General features: G+C 42.4%; 1 protein-coding gene across 2 annotated transcripts in view; it reads left to right on the top strand.

The window, feature by feature from the left end:
- Positions 1-22,139, top strand: part of sema4f (sema domain, immunoglobulin domain (Ig), transmembrane domain (TM) and short cytoplasmic domain, (semaphorin) 4F) — a 136,103-nt gene that overhangs the window by 106,971 nt on the left and 6,993 nt on the right. For both annotated transcript variants that reach the window (XM_074624713.1, XM_074624712.1), the window contains exons 2-8: positions 13,527-13,672; positions 14,103-14,162; positions 18,644-18,742; positions 19,968-20,079; positions 20,884-21,003; positions 21,115-21,269; positions 21,358-21,539. In XM_074624713.1, coding sequence (XP_074480814.1) covers positions 13,601-13,672; positions 14,103-14,162; positions 18,644-18,742; positions 19,968-20,079; positions 20,884-21,003; positions 21,115-21,269; positions 21,358-21,539 — 800 coding nt within the window. In that variant the 5' untranslated portion in view covers positions 13,527-13,600. The remainder of the gene's footprint in view (positions 1-13,526; positions 13,673-14,102; positions 14,163-18,643; positions 18,743-19,967; positions 20,080-20,883; positions 21,004-21,114; positions 21,270-21,357; positions 21,540-22,139) is intronic.

Here is a 22,139-nt window from a genome sequence, read left to right as displayed (position 1 = left end):
GCATAAATCGAAACCCACAATTTCAGAGCTGCCACCCGCCAAACACATCAGGTGAAAAACATCTGTGTGTGCATGTGCGTGGATGCATGTCTCTGTGTGTGTGTGTGTGTGTGTGTGTGTGTGTGTGCGTGTGTGTGTGCGTGCGTTTAAAGGTCCCTGTGGTGTTGGCACAAGTTGGTTATTCTCACGCCATTTGGTTTTTGCCCAGATACCTCTCTCTCTCTCTCTCTCTCTCTCATGCTGCTTCTGCCCCGTTTAACTCTCTGTTTCTTTTCCGTTTTTGGCTCAGCCTCCTGTTGTTTACACAGTGTACCCAAGGGGAAAACATCTGTAGCGACGATACTACAAGTGAACACAGAACACGAGCTGTGTGGTCGTTCAATCAGAGAGGATAAAATCTTCCCCCTAAATTCTCTGGAGAAGCAAGCGCGATGCACATCTTTTGAACCTTTCAGCACTTTGAACGCTACCGACGTGATTGATCCCTGCAGAGCAATTCCCTTTTTATTCATCTCTCCACAGGGAGGTCAAAGGTCAGGCTCAGCTAGAGTATGGCAGCCCTAGAGCTGATAGCGATACAGTGTCTTGCACTCCAAACATACAGAAATACATTTGTGGCAGTGTTGTATGATGAAGCATAGAGCTTTTGGAGTCTGTTATAACATATTTAGGAATAAAAGCCTGGTTTGTATCTGTTTATTTCTCAAAACTAGTACTTTAAACGATCCTCTCCCACTGACTGCTGCAATGCAGTTCGACATTTACCCATCACGTGCATTGTGCGTCCACGATGTTGTTTCGGAACCACGGACAGCGCTGTTTGTTGTGTGTAGGTGCGGTGCTGTCCGTAGTACTGAAACGGAGACAGAACAAGGTTTTTTTAGTTTGGTTTCTTAGCATGCTATCTTGTTGTGGTTGTAAAGAGAGAGATAGAGTGAGCGCTGCAAGCAGCAAACAGCTACGCGCCTCCCTCTGCTTATTTTGACGGAGAATTGTTCACGTTTTCAAAATCTTTCTAGCGCTCTGCTAGTGCTACGTTCTTGAGTGCTCTGATTAGAGATGTGAATAATTAACCGTTTAACCGGTTAACCGACATTAAGCATTGTAACCGATCAACGCTATCGGTTAAAGCGGTTAAACAAAATGTTAATAATTCATTAAAAAGCTGAGAAAAACTCGTCACTTTAAGGAGAAAAGCTGGTCCACCTTAAGAGCCCGCCTTAACAGAGTTTGAGCCGGAGTTACAGATACAGGAAGTTGGCTCCCGTCTATAGCTCGCTTGAGCGGAGCGAGTTGTAGCCTCGTAGCATTTATTCACCGACAAATAAAGTGTACACACACTGTCTGCTACACCTACGTTCACAGCTATAACGCCACCGACAACACACACACGGTCTGTCGGAAACTCGCTGAAGTTACGCCGCGCTGACAGACCGTATGTGTGTGACAATGGTGAGCACGAAGCTACCAGCAGAGCTACAGATGCTAACGTAGCACAAACACACACACTGTTCGTAACTGTGAGGTGAGATGAATCAGTGAGGTAACAAGATGCTTGAAGGGATCAGAGAGATGAGAGAGAACAAGATCATGTTTATTTCCTCTGACTTTTCTCAGAGGAAACAATTTGAGAAGGAGAACTATTTGGTTGAACTGCACATAATTCACGTCTCTACCAAAGCCTCAGTCTGTGATGTGGGTTTAGGTACCTCATTTTAAGGGTTGACGAGGTCAAAAGGTGCAGAACAACAGTTCTAGTGTAACAGATGTTATGGCTGCTCCTGCTCTGTTTGGCTCTAAAGAGACACAGATCGTCTGTTTAGTCTGAATGCACCGGCCAGAACCTAAACACAGCCGTGCAGGTGAGCATTGTGTGAAAGATGTTATTATACAGTGACGCAGGCTTACAGACACGTCTACTGGTAGCTTTGTTATGTTATTAATTCTGGTAAAATGGCATTATGATTAAAATAATTCAGGGTTCACACCAGACTTTTTTCTCCCAACACTTTCAGTCAACACAAGCCTTTAGAGGTCAACACTCTGGACATCATTTATCCATCTCCATCCATCCTCTTCTTTCTCCCTTTTAAAAGGCCGGATTAAATCCCTTTTATATTAAAAGATTCATCATTGCGTAGGACATTATGCTGAGATATTTATATCCACGCAACGGGATGGCTTTATTATATCCAGCACAGTACAGTCTTACTTACAGTAAGATAAAAATAACTGCAGGATTGAGTTGATTCAATGACTCATTCATACAGAAACTCCCTCTCACATACACACTGGGCTTTATGTACACACACACACACACACACACACACACACACACACTTCATGTGTGAGGGCTTCAGGCACCAGCTTCTAAACCAACACACACACACACACACACACACACACACACACACTCGAACATGCTAATCCTGCAGGGCATGGGCGAATTTAGGGCAAGCCTGATTAGTAGTGCTACTGCTTATCACCCAGAGCCAGAGAGAGAGAGAGAGAATGAGAGAGAGAGAGAGAGAGAGAGAGAGAGAGAGAGAGAGAGAGAGAGGTGGGAGAGAAATTGGGGAAGTGGAAGAGGTGGTGGGAGGTTGGAAACTGGGAAGGGGGGTTGAGAGAATTGGATGTATAGCAATGTGGATTCACACAAAGGATTTTCAGCATCATTATTTTATTCATCTACAATCATCTAAATATAAGCACACGACCCAGGAGGAAACAGGGAATAATACAAAAGAGACAGAAGTAGAAGAGTAAAGAGTAGGGGAGCATTAAGTGATGAAGTGCACAATCAGCCCCTGCAACCTTGGACCTCCTCCTCCTCCCCTTCCTCTCTACCTCTCCCTGTGTCCTTGTATCATTCACTGTCTGATGCCTTATTTCCTTCCTCCTACGTCCTCCCATTTTCTCCTCTCTCAACCTGTTTTTCTTTTTACTTGATAATCCTCCGCTTCCCTCAGGACCTTTTCTCTCTCTGTGTGAGTGTGTGTGTGTGTGTGTGTGTGTGTGTGTGTGTGTGTGTGTGTGTGTGTGTGTTGCTGCTCCCAGTGAAGCAGAACCTGAAAGGAGAGGCCAGCCGTTGTGTGTCAGGGTCATTTGGTGTTTTGATGTCTTCACCTCTGAGTGGAGAGGAGGAAGGACAGATATGAGCTACAAAAAGTGAACACCACTTTCTAATAAGTCACTTTATTAATAAAGGGTTTATGAGTTGTAACTAAAGGCTTTATTAATGCTTAAAGGTCACCTATTATGCAAAATGCACTTTTCCATGTCTTTTAAACATCAATATCTGTCCCCAGTGTATCTACAAGTCACCATAGTATCATAAAAGACCATCCTCTCTCTTTTTCTCCTGCTCCGTTTGTCCGGAAATGGGTGTCGAAAAACGCTGCGCAGCTTTTCCTTCTCTTCTGACGTCGTTTGAGAAATGCAAGCCATGTAAGGGTTTCCTGGTCGAACCAGAGCAGAACCTTCAGTAGCTGACCCCGCCCCACAGCGCGCCACTGTCTCTCCTCCTCAACCGAACTTGAGCAAAGTAGCTCCTACTGTTAGTCTGCAAGAACCAGCAGAACAGGCTTCATGTACTCCCATCATCTAAATATAACATGTTCTTTCACAAAGGCTTTATGTAATTACACTGTTTAAACAGGTGATATTTATATATTATATATATTTGATGTCATGCATGTAGAAGAGTACAGGTAGTAAATAGTGACTTGTAAGCAACACAACACATTTCTGTTTCACAGTCAAACTTTATTTGAGTAGACAGATGACAATATTAATTATTCACAGCATTTGTAATCATCTCACCTGCAGTTATGTTAACATGGTACAGGAGAAAGTCTTCAGCTCTGGTAAACTATGGTAAGCTAAGCTCCGGTGGTCTGTAGTCATGGTAACACAGAGACAGCTACTATTGTAAATAATATACCATTACTCTGATCTTCCATACATTTATCTTTTAGCAGAAATAATGAACTGACTACTGTTTCACATCTTCTATTTTCCACCCTAATGGTCGCTGTGTTTACACACCGTCTCATAGCGGTAGCATGTAGCTAACCCGTTAGCATGTAAATACATGCTAACGGGTTAGCTCTGTATCTCCCATCTGCTCTCAGCTATCTGCTCTCAGCTATCTGCTCTCAGCTGTCTGCTCTCAGCTATCTGCTCTCAGCTGTCTGCTCTCCTCTGGGATGATTCTGTCGGTCATTTCTCACAGATGGATCTGTAAAGTCAAACGTAAAACAGAGTGTATGTTTACGGTTTACAGAGTTGATGCATGAGGTAAACACTGAGCTAACCAACAGAGCTATAAACAGCATTATTTACCTGAGAGAAACCGTCAGGAAAACCTGGAATCTGGACCGCAGATGTTCATCATTTGTCGCTGATTTCTGATCAGATTCCTCCGGTAACGTGCGCTGGGTGAAGTTTCTGGTTTATAAACTTTAAAGTGGTTTATAAACTTTATTCTAGCTCCTCTCTCTCCAGAGCTTCTCCGGGAGGGAGGGGGAGATAGTGACGCTGTGTTGTTGAGGACGTTTGATTGACAGAAAACGCTGACCAATCAGAGCAGAGTGGGAGGAGACAGTCTGTGAATCAGTGGTTTTCAGACAGAGGCTGAATTAGGCTCTGAGGCAGGCAGACTCAGGCTGCAGTATGAGAAGAATAAAGGGTTTTTTGAACATTGCAGCATGTAAACATGTTCTAGTGCAACATTAAAATACATCTATGAACCTGGAAATGAGCATAATATGTGACCTTTAATTAAATCATGTATTAATGCTTTGTAGATAAGTCCACTCCTCTACGCTTGCTTTGTCTTTTTAGCTCCTTAATTTCATCGAGAATACCGCTCCAGTAGACCAGAATCCTTATTATTTATTAACATTTATAACCGCACATTGGATGGATTATTGTACAAATCTGACATCTTAATATTTATAACTGCTGTGACCCCTTTATTAAAGGACGAAATTATTACCAAATAGAAAGGATAAGCACCTGCCCTGGAGATTTTTCACAACCTGGCAACCCAAAACTTGTTCTCATACGACATTCGTAGCTATACCTATGAAAAGAAATGCACTGTAATTCGTATATATATCCCACAAAATCAATGCGTATTTATTATATTCATGTATTCGTGAACCACAGAATATAAAGAGCTACAAATGCCAAGTAGGGAAGAGGTTGGGTTGGATTGGTCGGTCAAAAAATACCGGACTTTCGCCCCGGAGTACCCCGTGTGAAACCAGAAGTTAACGTTGATTTAATTGTACTTAAGTTACGTCACTTCCATAGTTATTTTAACCCAAATCACGATCTTTTCATAAACCTAACAAAGTAGTTTTGTTGCCTAAAGCTAACGAAGTTGTTTCTTGTGAAGACTGAAGTTTATTTTGGTAACAAAAGGAAATTGACACGTGTTGCTGGACATTCGTAGGAGAACACGCAAAAAATGAGGAATAACTTTTGTCGTGTTAACGGTTCCTGATAGATCTGTAAAGCAAACTATTAACAAATCCATAAGTTACTAAGTATAAACACCTTATAAAGGGTGTCTTATTAGAAAGTGGTTCCCTAGAGTGTATCATAGCTTGTGTTGCCACTGCCATGAGTTTTTACATTGAATCAAACTTTTCCTCTTAGTGTAGCAGCATCTCTACACACCCTCAAACAGACTTAACTAATAACTTAAATGAAAAGCCACCTTCAGTGTTTTTAAACACAACTCTTAAGTCCCTTAATTCACTTTTAAAGGTCCTTAAATTTGTGTTGTTTCTCAGTATGTTGTTTTTCTAGTGAGAAATCAGCTCAGTCACGCACAAACACACTGACACTCTACTCTGATAGGACAAGCTGTTTTTCTGTTTCATTTGGACATTCATCTCAGGGGCCAAATTGGTTTTATATTTCATTAAAGTGACCATAAAATGTTTTACAAACTATTACGTTTGGCTTGATGAAATTTGCAGACGCGCTGGCACACGGGCAATCCTTTACTGTGGCTCTAATAAATCTAACCGAGAGGAAAAATAAGCTGTTAGAAGGACCTTGCAACAAGACTCTATAACGTGTATGTGTACTCAGCTGTGAGTTAAGAGTGACCTTGATGTTCTTTATGCTAGTTCTTCTGTGATATATTTGTTATATTAAATTACTGACAACAGATTAGTATTTCACAAATGTGTATACAATCTTTAAGAACGATCGGTTACTGCCAATTCTGTCTGCGTGTCCACACATAAAAGAAAGTCGCACAGATGTTTTAGCCTTTGTAGCATCCAGCTGCATTGGTATGAAGCGACTGATGCTAACAGGAGCTAAACCAGGACCCGCCTCTCTGGAGATCTAACGAGCTTTGATGCTTTGAGGCTTTTGTCAGGCCCGTTTATTGACTGAAACGAGGCTGAAGTTGACCGTGACCACTACAAGAGGAGGCTTGTCTTTCTCTTTTCGCTTGATCTCGGTCACACAAATGAGACTGTGTGATTTTTTGTCAAACCAAGGTTAGAGAAAACGTCTAGAGGAACATATTTTGTCTAAGCAGCAGAATCAGACCAAGCTATTTATTTTGTTCGGGGTTGTTGGTCTGTTTGTCAGCAGGATTACTGAAAAACTACTCGCCCGCTGTTCATGGGCCAGCAGCAAACTTGGTGGATGTGTGTAGCATGGTGAAAGGAAGAACCCATTCAATTTGGGAGCGGATTGGCCTTGGTGGAGCTCTGTGTTGACTGAGAGCCCTTCTAGTTATTTTTGTATTTTCAATTCACGTTCTGAACTTTCTGCCTCCGTCTCCCACTTACTCTAACACACTCTAGAAACTGCACTTGAGGCAGGATACGCCTGAATAGCGGACTTCTGTCATCAATCAAAGCTAAGACAATGAACCACTTAGGAACAATAAGAAGGGGTTAACCAAACTTTACTCACACACACACACACACACACACACACACACACACACACACACACACACACACATACACACACACAATCTCAGTAACCGTTTTCATTGTCTGGAGGCAGGGACAGTATTTTTATTGTTGTAAATTATATTCAAATGAAGCTACTGTTCATAATAAGCTCCACCATGTCGGTGCAACTGACAGAAAACATGCAGAGGAAGTCAAATTTTTTTTTTTTTTTTTTTAAATAATATTGGGCCTTTATTTTAACTGATAATGTTAAGGATGTGCTTGCTTTTACTGAAACTTTTTTAGGGCTGCCCCCTCTTTTCATTTTGGTCTTAGTCGACTAACATTTCTTTAGTCGATTAGTCATTTTTTTATGCTTTTTTCATGCTGAATGACTTATTTCTAAGAAACCTATGAACACATCTCTGGTAAACACAAGATTTAAAGTGGTGCTTTCGTGTGATTCCTTGTAGGGAAACTCAGTTTTACAGATCTGTCGATTAAATCAACTAATTGATTAGTCGACAAAATCGTATGAGTGTTAGTCGACTAAGAATTTCTTTGGTCGAGGACTGCCCTAGTTACTATCATAGCCTGTATATAAGAAGTGGACTTAGTCACCGTGATATCACCCATTGGTTTTGTGGACTGCTGTTTTGAACCCTCGAATTTGGCATTTTGCCCATCGCCATCTTGGTTATTGTCAACCAGAAGTGACACGAGAGGGTGGAGTACAACCGAACGCTGAGATACTAAGACATTTTTAGGCGACCAAAAAGGTTATAATTAACTTTCATGAAGTGAAAACACACTGTGAAAGGGTTAAAGTTCTAAGACAAAAACATGGACAACTCCCAGACCGGACAACGCCGTGGTAGCGACCTGTCAATCATAAGCTAGCCACGCCCTAAAGCATCCCCTGCTTTATGGTCTATCTGACTCTAAATGGGACCATAATTTACTAAATGAACATCATGCTGTATTGAAGAAGACTTGAAACTAGCGATTGAGACCATAAACTCATGTTTACAATGTTTACTGAGGGAATAAATCAAGTGAGAAGTAGGCTCATTTTCTCATGAATTCTATACAATCAGACTTCTTTTTGCAACCAGAGGAGTCGCCCCCTGCTGGCTGTTAGAAAGAATGCAAGTTTAAGGCACTTCAGCACTGGGTTCACTTTTCAGACCCCGGAGTTGCCCACTGGTAACTATGCATACATGCATTATGTCAGGATGTAAAGTAAGCTCGGCTACAGAGTCTCAACAAAAGACAACAATACACAAGATACATAACCAGAGCTTCCTCATTAAAGTGAGAAAATCAAAAGTTTTACGTAGGAATAATGGTATAATTTATCTGAAATATGATCCGCAAAGTGTAAAAATAATTGCACAGGAGAAGAATGTGTTCATGTTCACCTAAAATAGTAAAACCATCTTCAGCCTCCACTACAATTATTTGTTATGTTCTATTTTAAAAACCCCAGTTGCGCTTTACGCCAGCGTATAACTGACAGGAGGGTTGTCTCACTTTGGATGATGCCAGTTGTCTGCTATCACTCATCGTAATGCGTGCTGAAGTGTTTAGCGTGGAGCAGGGGAGCCCGCTAATGGGTATGCTGTCTCTAATGGGACAATGTGCCCAAAAGCTGGTGTGTTCCTTTAACCTGTGGAGTTCATCTGTCTGTCTGACTGACTGCCGCTGAACAATTTCAGAGGAAGCTGCAGCTGGAGAACGCCGTTGAGCTGAGTGGATGATAGCGCTGCTATAAATGTGTGTTTCTGCAGAGTGTGGGACTGTGTTGATCGTGCAGCTGTGTCCTGTCTCACCGTAGGGGCTGAGTGTGTGTGTTAAGAGACTGTGGGGGCAGGAGCGTGTGTGTGTGTGTGTGTGTGTGTGTGTGTGTGTGTGTGTGTGTGTGTGTGTGTGTGTGTGTGTGTGTGTGTGTGTGTGTGTGCGCCTCCCTGCATCTCTTCTCTCCATCCCGTCAGTTTTGATTGACACATGGAGGAGGGAGGTGTATAATTTATCACTTCCTGGTTGGTCCCACCCACAATGCCCTCCAGCCAGAGACCAGAGTTGGTCCCCCAGAGCAAAAGAAGGTTTATTAAACCCTTAATGGACACGCCACACACACACACACACACACACACACACACACACACACACACAGACTCTGCTGGTCTCTCTCCCTGGCTGCCTCTCTGTCATGTTTAATGTATAATGAATGAATGATTCATGGCAGGGGAGAGGATTTTGTATTTTAGGACTACTTATTCATTTATACTCACACCAGTCGCTTTTTAAAATTATACCCTGGGTGTGATTTTTTTTTTCCAACATGTAAAAGGTCGGCAGGTTTCCTAGACACATCATCCGGATCATTTTGAATCCTCATTTTCTGTTAAATCCTGCATTTGGACTATTGTCCATGTTGCATCCATGTTATGTCACAGCGTGTATAAAGCACTTTAATAACCACTGCTCTATTTTTAATATTTATTCATGCAGGGATCACAGTGGAGGTCTGTGTGGGATGTTCCTGTTCTTTGATGCAGCAACACCTGGCTGCAGGTTCATACTTAAAGCTGCACTAATCAATACTCTTATATAAAAAATAGATCAAATGAATCTGTAAGGTGAAATGACAAAGCTGCGGTACCGAGGTCCCGCCCACACACCCGTCAGAGCCAATCACAAGCCGAGCACGGCTGCAGCTTGCTGGCGTGAGCCGCCTAGCTGCTACGTTAGCACCACCGTAGCCGACAACTAACCATAATATCTCTATAATTTATGATCAAACTGACACATATTCTATTACACAGACTGGTGACAGTTATGGAAAGTTAAAGTTACATCTCCTCTCTCGTACAATTCCATACCTCCGGCTGCACGACTACTCCACTCAGAGCAGCTGTCAATCATGACGTCTCACCCCCTTTTTATAGCATCAAATAACTAATTAAAACCGCAGGTGAAGAAAAATTAACACTCGAACATACATCAGTGGGATAAGAACTACCTGAAATGACCATCGTTATGAAAAATGTATTTAACGTGTACTTTGACTTTTTAGTTTGGCTCACATCCCATCCGCTAACATGGAGGGGGCGGGATTTATGACCTATACTGCAGCCAGCCACCAGGGGGCGATCAGGATGTTTTGGCTTCACTTTTGGGGAGCTGTTATGTTGTCCATCTTTATATACCGTCTATGGTCTGCATGGCCAAAGTGACATCACACCATCAGACATGGCCCTTTCGCATAGGTTCCGTGTGGCAGGTTTTTGCCTGTCCGTGCACATCCAAGTAAGGGATAATGTACAGCGAGCCGGTCGCGACGGGGTGCGGCATCGCCCTGAAGGGGTTTCTTTCACAACAATGACCGGCTAGCTGTACATTATCCCGCTTATTACACGGCTACTTACTGAAGAAATCACTAATTTGACACAAAAACGGTCCGCCAGGGTCCGACATCACAACTGCGCCCATAGCAACGGTCTGTTATACATAGCAACGGTCTGCTATAAAAAAATAACAGACTGTAGAACGGCGTGATTAACCAATCAGAATCAAGTATTCAACAACGCCATGTAATAATATTTCCTATTACTTTGAGTAGAGTAGTGCGTAGATTTTATATGCACAAAAGCTGGCTGTTCTTTGTTGCAACATGTGATAATGTCACCACCACACATGCACATCTCCACGTACACCCATCACACATGAACGGGTCCTGTATGTGCGCGCCACAAAGACACACCGGCAGGAGGTTGATATTTGATAGGTGGCGAGCTGCGGGCCCCTGCTGTCAAAGAGGAGGCGTTCGCCCAACCTGCAGAGCATCCTCTCTTCTTCCCCTTGTGACACACGTCAGATCCCATTTATTCATAAAGTGCTTCTAACAAACCGCTACGTATGTCACCGTACAGATAAAACACAAACCGGGGATGAAAAACACCAAATTGCATTTGATATATTTCCTTCCGAGGCATGCATCAGGCCTTTTTTTTTAGTGTGTGTCTGGATGTTAGAGGTGTGTGTGTGTGAAGGGCAGATGGTGTCGCTCTAGGAGTCATCTCTCTACATTAGGGTGCACAGCAGGTGGTGGCACTGTGTGTGTGTGTGTGTGTGTGTGTGTGTGTGTGTGTGTGTGTGTGTGTGTGTGTGTGTGTGTCGTCATGTCCTACACAGCCGGCGAGGACCAGTTTACAAGGACATCTCTCCAGACCTTGCCTTTGGCCTGTGTCACTAACGCTCATGTCTACTTTTGCTATGTGTGTATATGTATGTGTGTGTATTAGACCAGCAGAAAGACAGGCTGTAAAGCGAGTTTGAAGAAGCGATGTCTTTTGGCGATGTGCGGCTGCAGGGCGATGAAAGGACGGATGGAACACAGAGCAGACGAAGCGAGGCGACAAAAGGGACACAAGTATGAAAAGAAGACGCAGAGAATGAGACTTAGAGGTCTCTAATGATTGTCTCATCTCCTTCGGCTTTCATTTGAAGTCGTCTTTGATTGACAGATTGAGGAGGGAAGTGTTTATTTTATTAGCTCGGGGTGTAAAAGTGGAAGGAGGACACTACAAAAACTTTTAATTAAGGGCAGCTTTGTTGTATTTGAGGAACATGTGTATGTCTGTCGTATTCGTCTGCTCTGACAGACCGCCTCCTCCCATTGGCTGATTTTCAGGAAGTGCCGGCCCTCAGCGAGCGAATCGGAAGCGTGCGGCGGCTTGCTATTTGACTGCCTGGAGGGCTTTCAGCTGAACAGATGGCTCCTTAGTGAATGAGAAATGACATTCATGCGAAATGTTACGGGAAACAGACACAGACCGACTGGATGGAGGCGGGGGGGGGAAGAAAAATGTCTGTGATTCAGTTACGGGCAGATGTCAGTGTGTTGGGATCTTTTTCTACTTCACAGAACAACACAGAGAGAGGCTCTAAGTGGGAAACCATGTCAACGGCAAGCGCCATTTATCAGAATATCCTGACATGTTCCATCCACCATAACAGGAACAGAGGGTGATTGTACTAGTTTTAGTCAACAGCTGCCAAATTGGGGGGTCATGGTCCTCAAAGGATTTCCCTCAAACTATCTTCTCTTTCGTGGAAGTTCTAATATTGTCTTCCTTCTACCAATTATCTTGATGAAGGTGAATAAAGATCTTTATGGACAACAACGTTCTGGAGACTAAATGATTTCAAACATATCTTTTTGACATTTCTGTCCTTAGATTTCTTGTTGCTTATCAACCAACACGTATGCTCATACAGATGTATCTGTAATAAGATCATATCGGCCGGGCTGAGTTATCGGTGTAGCTCTAGATTTTATCCGTCAGATGATGGTCTTTCTTCACCGGCCACGTGCCATCTGATTCTACTGTAGTACATTGACTAATTTGACTACGGAATACATATTAATGATGATTAACACACTATCGTCTGTTTGTGCATGTACAAAGGAGGGCTCTAGGCTTTGTTCTCATCATTAGTCATGTTCCATTAAGTGTTTGATTGTGCAAATACACTGAATAATGTGTAATAATGACTGATATGTAATATATTCTTTTGCTCTTGTTGGTTTGTTTGAGGTTAAATTAACATCACAGGCTTCATTAGCATTCGTCTTTAATCTATCTCCCTGATGACTTAATCTGCGGCGCAGTGACTTCCTGTCTTTGTAGTGCGTGCTGAGGTGGTGTGTGTGTGTGTGTGTGTGTGTTTGATTGGGATGTAGTACGACTCGGAAACCAATCACTGGGTTCCGCTCTGTGAATTTTCTGCTCTTGCGCTGAACATATCTGACCTTTTTCATGAAGGCCAACAAAGGTCAGCGTTGTAGGACTTCAACAAGCCTGCTAAATCCTTCACGCACACACACACATAGAGGTAGCCGGTGTACACACAACACACACACACACACACACACACACACACACACACACACACACACATTGTCCTGTAGTGGATGATGGAGCAGGATGGAGGAGGACGCAGATAGCACACAAGAGCTGGAACACAATCCAAAAAGCTTTTGGGATTGGATTCACGTGATCGTTTTGAGATTAAAAAGACAAATATAGCTGAGATTACACATCATGTATTATGTAAAAGATGAATGCATTATTTATTATATATCATGATTATGCATTATTCAGTTTACTGTATCTCTCCTCAGCAGTGGAGCGGACTCTGAATCAATATTAATTTAAATATTAAAATAGAGGCAAATAGAAATCCTGAAGAATGTTTGGAGTTGGTATTCGTTGTGAATGTGAGAAAAATAAAGGCCGAGAGGGATTAAAGGAGTTAATCTGTAGCTCTGATTGTGTGAGAGGGCAGGGTGAAACAAGGGTTACTCTCATCCCTCATCCCTCCATCCCTCATCTCTTTATCTTTAAACCTCCTGCTGGGAATATGGTGTGTGATTCATCCCATCTTGTCATTTATTCTTACATTTACATGGCTACAGGAGGCGCTAATCATATTTATTTCAGTTTCCTGAGTGTATCTTTCAGACAGTAGCACCAACTTCTCTTGAATATTAAAAATCCCCCCCCTCTCTCTTTTGGTCCACAGACATCATTCTTGGTCCGGATAAATTCCAGGGCGTGGCCAACTTCAGCACCTTCCTACTGGACCCCCCAACCGGCATGTTGTTCCTGGGTGCCAGGGATGCCATACTGGCTGTGGACACCAGCAAACTGAACCAAAAACCACAAATGGTAGGAAGGGTGTGTGTGTGTGTTGAGTGAGTGATCATTATATCTGTCACATTATATTATTAACAGTCAAGTCAATTTGATGTGTATAGCCCAAAATCACAAATCATAAATTTGCCTCAGGGGGCTTTACAATCTGTACAGGATATGACATCCTCTGACCTTTACAGTACGACCCTCTCATCACCAAAATACCCTTTTAACAGGGAAAAAATAAAAAATGGAAGAAACCTCAATGAGAGCAACAGAGGAGGGATCCCCCTTCCAGGATGGACAGACGTGCAACAGATGTTGTGTATACAGAGTAACAGGATCTTTGGGCTATGAGTGCTGTGATGAGTCTAAACACTGACTGACTGCTAATCAGCTGCTGATGAGCGAGCGACAATGACTTATCCAATTCTCTGTCTCTCTCTCTCTTCTCTTGTTCCAGATTGTTTGGGATGTGCCGGAGGAGAAGAGGAAGTCTTGCGTGGCGAAGGGAAAGACGGAGGTGAGAGCTGTGAGAGTGTGTTTTCCCCTCACACACCTTCTTTTAAAATTGATGCTCATATCCTGCAGGAACAGGTTGTTTGGTGAGACGGAGTATTAGGGTCACATTTGGGGGGGGGGGAATCTGAGATTTCGAGAAAAAAAAAGTCATAATATTACGAGAAATTAAATCATAACTTTACGAGAATTTAAGTCATAACTTTACGAGAAAAAAATTAATTTCTTCCAGGTCCGTGTGGTTCTTTCTTTGGAATAAACTCAGTTTCTTGCACAATCTTTTCAAAGTCCTGATACTGATGATAATGTGGTGCAGATGTGCAAAAATATGAAGCATTTGGTTATTTGTGAAGCCTAAAGTATAACCTCACAAGATGAGAAGAAGAAGAAGAAGAAGAAGATGAAGAAGAAAGGCACTTTATTAATCCCCGAGGGGAAATTCAATTTTTTCACTCTGTTATGTACAGGACACACACACATGCACAAACAGGACCTATACATGCGTTAATGAGAGAGATATCATGGCAGCACACCGGCGGCACGCTGCTCTATTTCCCCTCTAAAATAACACGTCAAATTACTACTTTATAATATTATGACTTTATTCTCATAATATTACAACTTTTTTCTTGTAAACTTATGACTTTATTCTCATAATATTACAACTTTTTTCTCGTAAACTTGTGACTTTATTCACATAATATTACAACTTTTTTATCTTAAACTTGTGACTTTGTTCACATAATATTACAACTTTTTTCTTGTAAACTTATGACTTTATTCTCATAATATTACAACTTTTTTCTCGTAAGCTTATGACTTTATTCTCATAATATTACAACTTTTTTATCGTAAACTTATGACTTTATTCTCATAATATTACAACTTTTTTATCTTAAACTTATGACTTTATTCTCATAATATTACAACTTTTTTATCTTAAACTTATGACTTTTTTCTCATAATATTACAACTTTTTTCTTGTAAACTTATGACTTTATTCTCATAATATTACAACTTTTTTCTCGTAAGCTTATGACTTTATTCTCATATTACAACTTTTTTCTCGTAAGCTTATGACTTTATTCTCATAATATTACAACTTTTTTCTTGTAAACTTATGACTTTATTCACATAATATTACAACTTTTTTCTCGTAAACTTATGACTTTATTCTCATAATATTACAACTTTTTTCTCGTAAGCTTATGACTTTATTCTCATAATATTACAACTTTTTTATCTTAAACTTATGACTTTATTCTCATAATATTACAACTTTTTTTCTCGTAAACTTATGACTTTATTCTCATAATATTACAACTTTTTTATCTTAAACTTATGACTTTATTCTCATAATATTATGACTTTTTTCTCGTGAATTTATGACTTTATTCACAAAATCTCAGATTAATTGTTTTTCCTCAATGTGGCCCTAATACTCCGTCGTACTTTGGCCCAGCGGTGCCAAGATGATATGTTTTGCGCCACTTACTGTAAATGTCGTGAAACTACACTGAGCCTCTGTAATATTCCAAACCTCACAGATCTCTTATTGAATCAGATTATAGTTCTTTGAATGTGAATCTTTGAGATTTACTCATTGCATATTAAATTATTTAAGCATGTTTTTACTAAAATTGTGGAAAGCTGGACCTAAATATATTTGATAAGGGACTGGAAGGATTCAGACTTGATAAAAAAATCCCAACCCTAGCATAGTAATATTCCCATTTTATTTTAAGCATCATTTATTGGATTCAAGTGGCCTCAGAGATTTGAAACGTGTGATTTCATGGGCCTATATTTTGTGCTCCAGCATGGACGTGTATTTGTGTGTGTGTGTGTGTGTCACAACCCCGCGCTGTTAGGCGTCGGATGGGAAGTTCTGGGACTTAAGCCAAAACCTCATCAGGGGTGTGTGTGTGTGTGTGTGTGTGTGTGTGTGTGTGTGTGTGTGTGTGTGTGTGTGAGACAGAAAGAGAGTAAGAGTGGTGTATGTGAAGTCACAGATGCCCAGAAACTGATTAAATAGAGCATACTGTACACTCAAGCTGTACATGTCATTATGCTTCGACTACAATAGGACACCAAACCAAACTGCTTACAGTAAACTAACTGAACGCTGGAACTCTATTTGTTGAGTAATGTCTTACTGATTCATTGGTTTCTTAACAGTTTACCAGGCTGTTGTAGAGCTTCAGCATCATACTGTAGCCCTCCAATGACCCAATAATGCTAAAAAAATGCCTGGAAAATGCCTTTGGTCCACGAATTTAGGTCAAATCAAAAGATAAACAAAGCTGATGGAAGCACAGTGTATTAACAGAAGGGAAGCACAATTAGTTTTGACCCATTTTAGATAATTATCATCATAATTTTTCTGCTTTCCACTGCTTTTTTTTTCCTGAGAAGACATTGATTACTAGATTACATGAGAAGGATAAAGAAGAAGAAGGAGAGAGGGATGGAAACAGGAAGGGGGAGAGTGGTAGATGGGAAGGAAGGACGAGGAGCCGAGAGAGAGAGAAATACTGTACAGTGCAGGAGACAAGAAATTAGATTAGAGAGACAAGACAATAGACTCAACAAGAAGCTTCCTTGAAGTTGACCCAGACAGACATGGTGTGTGAATAATGCCTAAACTACAGACTCATACAGAGGGGGCACATCAGGGCAAGTTTGCAGGGTTACACAATGCTCATCTGCTACCAGCAGGCTTACTGAACACAGGAAAACATCATACGTGTCTTTTGTGAAACTAAACAGGTAGGTTAGCACTGCTCTACTGAGCTCAATAACAACTGTTGAGTCATCGGTGATCATTATTCGGTGTTGACTGGAGAGTTGTTTTCCTGTCAAAGATCACGCACAGGTTTTGTGTTGCCTTTCAACACATGATATGGTACATGAGGGTAATACTGTAGGCTCTGTTTTCACACTTAAAGGGATAGTACAGATTGTTTGAAGTTGGGTTGTATGAGGTACTTCTCCATAGTCGGTGTATTACCTACAGTAGATTGTGGCCGGAACGCCCCCAGTTTGTAGCCTAGCAAATACTACTGCGGACGGCGCCGGCAGCAAAACGTATTTTAGCCACCTAAAAGAAAGGCCCACCTAAAAAAGATCAATATCAGTTTAAGTGTACGCTATATTTGCAATATTTTCACCGCTTTAACTTGCCATTAGACAGCCGTTTCCAACGGGGAACTGAAGCTGTTACATCCATCTATATTCTCTTCAAAGCCACCAGACTCCTTTGAGAAAAACAGTGATTTTACCTCTCAGAACACGGGAGTTGCTGATGTAGTTGGTTATTAGGTTGTTTGTATTATTGTGTGACTTTCCGAGCTAATCCTTTACAATACCAGAGACACGCAATAACACAAGCAAACTAACCGATCCGAACCGTGTTCTGCGATGTGAAATTACTGTTTTTCTCAAAGGAGTCTGGTGGCTTTGAAGAGAGCCTAGATGAATATGACGGCTTCAGTTCCCCGTTGGAAAGCGTACACTTAAACCGATATTGATTTTCTTTCTCTTCTTAATCTGGTGGAGTAACAACTCTTTTGGAGGTACAGAGAGCTTTTAACATAAGGAAACCGAATGAATTCTAATTCTAATCTCCAACACACTCACATAGAAAAGAATAAAATAGAACAGAACTGAACAGAAGACAGCCATTCGACTCACCCCGTGCCAGATTGTAAATGAATCTTATTAGAATGAATGAGGTTAATTTGGACCAGTGAAATAGCTAATCCCAAACTGATCCCATTGTTACCAGGCTGAGCTCTCGTTCTCCCTCTCTGGCTCTCCGTCCGTCTCAGGGGACAGGTCGGTGGCGGCGGCGGTGGCGGTGGCGGCTTGGTGGTGGTGGGGGCTGATTTGGGTGACATGATCTGGGCATCAGAGAGGATCAGGTTCCCAGGGGGCGAAGGTGACTCAGGCCTGGAGCTCATCCAAGATGGCACACACGCACAAGATCACTAGAAACAGCCTGCGTCACGGTTTCATGGTAACCGGTGGAGGAACAATGGGGGTGTTTTTCCATAACGGCTGCGGGCTGCATGGGTGCGTGTAAACAGAGGGGGGAGCTCAACAGACACATCATCTATGTTGTGTATTTATGAGACCTACAAAGGCATGACAATGAGTGGTCTTAAGTTTCAGTTTGCATGCCTGTGTTAGTGTGAGTTAGTATGGATGGTCTCTGCTGGTACCAGTGGGGGTCTCGAGTGTCTCTCCCATCGGTGGGGGTCTCCAATTTCCAATCAGAATCCTTGATACTCCAACCTTTCTCCTAAAGCTCAGTGTGGTTAATACGGGACCATTTCTGTTCATGGGCTAAAACAGACATAAGGATATATGAACACATATATAGTACATCGTAAAAAAATCTGTGTTTATCCTGATTTCATAAATCTGGATGTAAAAACTCTTTCAGCTTTATCTTTATCTCTGGGTGTCTGTCTCCCCCTGCAGGTCGACTGCAACAACTACATCCGTCTGCTGGAGTTTCTGGGCGACGGACGCATCTATGTGTGTGGCACCTACGCCTTCGACCCCCAGTGTGCCTTCCTGGTTAGTTAGTGTGTGTGTGTGTGTGTGTGTGTGTGTGTGTGAAGCCTTCCTCCTGTTAGTCCGCATCTGCATGTGTGAATTTACATTTGAGTGAGACGTTAAAGGGCAGATCTATGCCCGAGGATCTGTCACACACCGCTGCACAAACACACAGCTGCAGCGCACGGTAACTCCAAACTGCTGTGTGTGTTTGCCTGCACACGTGCGTCTGTGTCTACAGTAGGAGCATTAAGAGCTGCAAATGAATCTCTGCGACGTGTTCCCACATCCGTTCACACCCGAGTCCTTCACCAGAGGGACAGGCAGGAGGGAACACACACACTGTCATCCTACCACTGCAATGAATTTATTCACATTCAAACTAGGGCTGGCAATCGATTCAAATATTTAACCACATGATTGTCCATGATTAATCACAAATTAATCGCACTTTTCTTCCGTTCTAAATGTACCTTAAAGGGAGATTTGTCAAGTATTTAATACTCTTATTAACATGGGAGTGGACAAATATGCTGCTTAATGTATGTATGTATATATTTATTACTGGAAATCAATTAACAACACAAAACAATGACAGATAATGTCCAGAAACCCTCACATTTAGCATAAAACTGTAAAGGGGAGACTCGTGGGTACCCATAGAACCCATTTTCATTCACATATCCTGAGGTCAGAGGTCAAGGGACCCCTTTGAAAATGGCCATGCTAGTTTGGAGCGTTATTTAACCCCATTCCCCACAAGCTAGTATGACATCATATTTCATATGATACCTGTATCTTCACTCTAGCTTTAAACCTGAGCCTGCTACGATCTCAAAACTGCAAGTTGCATTTAAGAAATCAGTGGCGTTAAAATTAATTTGCGTTAACGCGTTAACGCGTTATCACGTTAACTTTGACAGCCCTCGTTTAAACTTATTTTTTTTCAGACAGTGCTTATTAGAAAGAATGTTTGGTGCCAGTCAACCAACAAAAACTTTTAGATGATTTTCTAGAAGGTACTTTGAGCACTAAAGTCACTAACGCTTTCAGCATAGCAGAGCCTCATTAGGGTTAATTAGAGTGACATTTTAAGCAGACAACCCGTAGAGATCAAAACTGTTATTCATTCAGAGGATCATAAAACACAAGACAGCTGTGAAAAAAAAAGAATTATCTCCATAATTACCGTTATTCATTTGGCAATTCAGTTAGTTCTAACTTCTCCTTTCCTGTCTCCCTGCAGGAGCTCTCCTCCTTCACCCTGGAGAAAGCCGAGGACGGAGGGGTCAAGATGGAGACGGGGAAGGGCAAGTGTCCCTTTGAGCCCAGCCAGCACTACACAGCTGTTATGGCAGGTGGGACAGTACTGCTTTATGTTTGTTTGTTGTCTGGTTGATCAGAATATCAGCTTAATCTTAGGGTGCCTAGGCGCCCAGTTAGTACGGTTCATTTGGGCTGGTGTTGAAAGCTGTCAATCGAACCCTGGTGTGGACCAAACAACCAAACCAGAGACCACCTGAAAACCTTCTGCTTCCACTCTGGTGCGGTTCGTTTGTGGTGTGAAAGCAAAGGATTTTATGATGGCAGATATGTGATTTCAAAAGCGAAACTACTAATAAATCCATATGCTGATGGTGAAATCTGCTCAGGAAGTGATCTGTATTTAAGGCCATGTATAGAAGCACGTCAGCGCGTGTATTTTCCCTGATTAACAGCTCAAAAGCTGTTAAAACTGCTGTGCTTGTATCCAACTCTGTGTACTTTGTCAGTTCATTAACTCCATTCAAAAGTCCGTGACAGCGATACAACAGTACGCCGATCATACGCGTGTCCGTGCGCTCCCCGACATTCGGACTATGCGTTCGCACCAGTCATCTGGGATTTAAGTGCTGCATCCTGTCACACAGGAATTGGATTTCCTGTCGTGATGACTCAGGGTGACAATCGCCAAAAATCAGTCCAATGAACAAGTTCCCTGTAAGTCTGTATAACTTCCTGTTGACTCCTCTGGTTTCGTTTGTGAACGGGAACCGGACCAGAACTATAATGCAGCAATGCATCACGTTTCTCCCCCTTCGGTCCGGACCAAATGAACCCAACTACAGGTGTGAAAGCACCCCTAAGGTACTGACTCATTTCTTTCTCTCTCTTTTGTCTAGGTGGGACCCTGTACACAGCCGCCACCAGCAACTTCCTGGGAACGCTTTTCGACATCTCCCGGGCGACGGGCGCCGAGCAGGAGCGCATCCGAACTGAGCGATCCATCAACTGGCTGAGTGGTGAGGCACACACTAAAACCCCCGTATGCATGTTGACATGTACAGACACAAAATAACCAGGGTCATACTTTCCCACAGGAATAAGTCAAACTGTGTGTGTGTGTTTGTCAGACCCAGAGTTTGTGAGCTCCGCCTTCATAGAGCAGTCTGCAGACAGCAACCCGACAGGAGACGACGACAAAATCTACTTCTTCTTCACCGAGGTGGCCAAAGAGTACGACCTCTACACCAAAGTCAAAGTGCCCAGGGTGGCACGAGTCTGCAAGGTACCCCGACGTCTTCATTGACTGATTGACTGACTGACTGATTGATCGCCTCGTGTGAATTCACTGTTGTGGCTCTTGTCCTGTTCAGTCTGACGTGGGAGGGATGAAGACTCTGCAGCGTCGTTGGACCACCTTCCTCAAGGCCCAGCTGGTGTGTGAGGACAAGCCCAGCGGTCAGCGCTACAACATCCTGACTGATGTTTTCACCACGCAGCACACGCCGGGCGACCCCAGCAGCACACACTTCTACGGGCTGTTCACCTCCCAGTGGTAAGTAATATATTCTTATTTTTACTGTTGTTGTAGTCATTGAAAAATAACTGTTGGGTATAAAAGGAGAGAAGGAGGGATTGATAATGGAGGCAGAGGGATTAGAGCGAGAGGGAGAGCAATATTTTGCCTGCTTCTTGTCTGAGCGCAGTGACTTTCTGGAGTCTCCGCTGGTTGCCTCAGAACATCACCGCTTCATGTTTACCGCGCAGCGTGAGAGTGGTAGCGATCTTCTCATCTAGTTTTCCTCCAAAAAGTTAATGAATGTATTTCACAAAATGTCAAACTATTCCTTCAACATTGAATCAGAAACTCTTAACACGACTTTTTCCTATTGTTCCCTCCAAAAGTAACAACGGCATTGGCATGCGAAATACACACCTGCGAATATTATACGTCTCTGGCTTTTATTGTGAAAGATAAGAATGAAAGGAGTGGATCTGGTCTGCGCTGCCTTAGTCGAGGTTGAAAGGAGTAATAAAGTTTGCCGTCCTGGTTCGGGCTACGGAGCCTCCGTGTGGTTCTTTTATAAATATAGGCGCAACTCAACCCAGTTCTGCACAACGTGACTGGTTGATGCTTTTATTTGCGGTGCGAAAG

This window comes from Sebastes fasciatus, chromosome 22 (genome assembly GCF_043250625.1).
Source record: "Sebastes fasciatus isolate fSebFas1 chromosome 22, fSebFas1.pri, whole genome shotgun sequence".
Taxonomy (NCBI): domain Eukaryota; kingdom Metazoa; phylum Chordata; class Actinopteri; order Perciformes; family Sebastidae; genus Sebastes; species Sebastes fasciatus.
The sequence above is the reverse complement of the archived record's forward strand: the minus strand, read 5'-3'. Positions and strand labels throughout refer to the sequence as shown.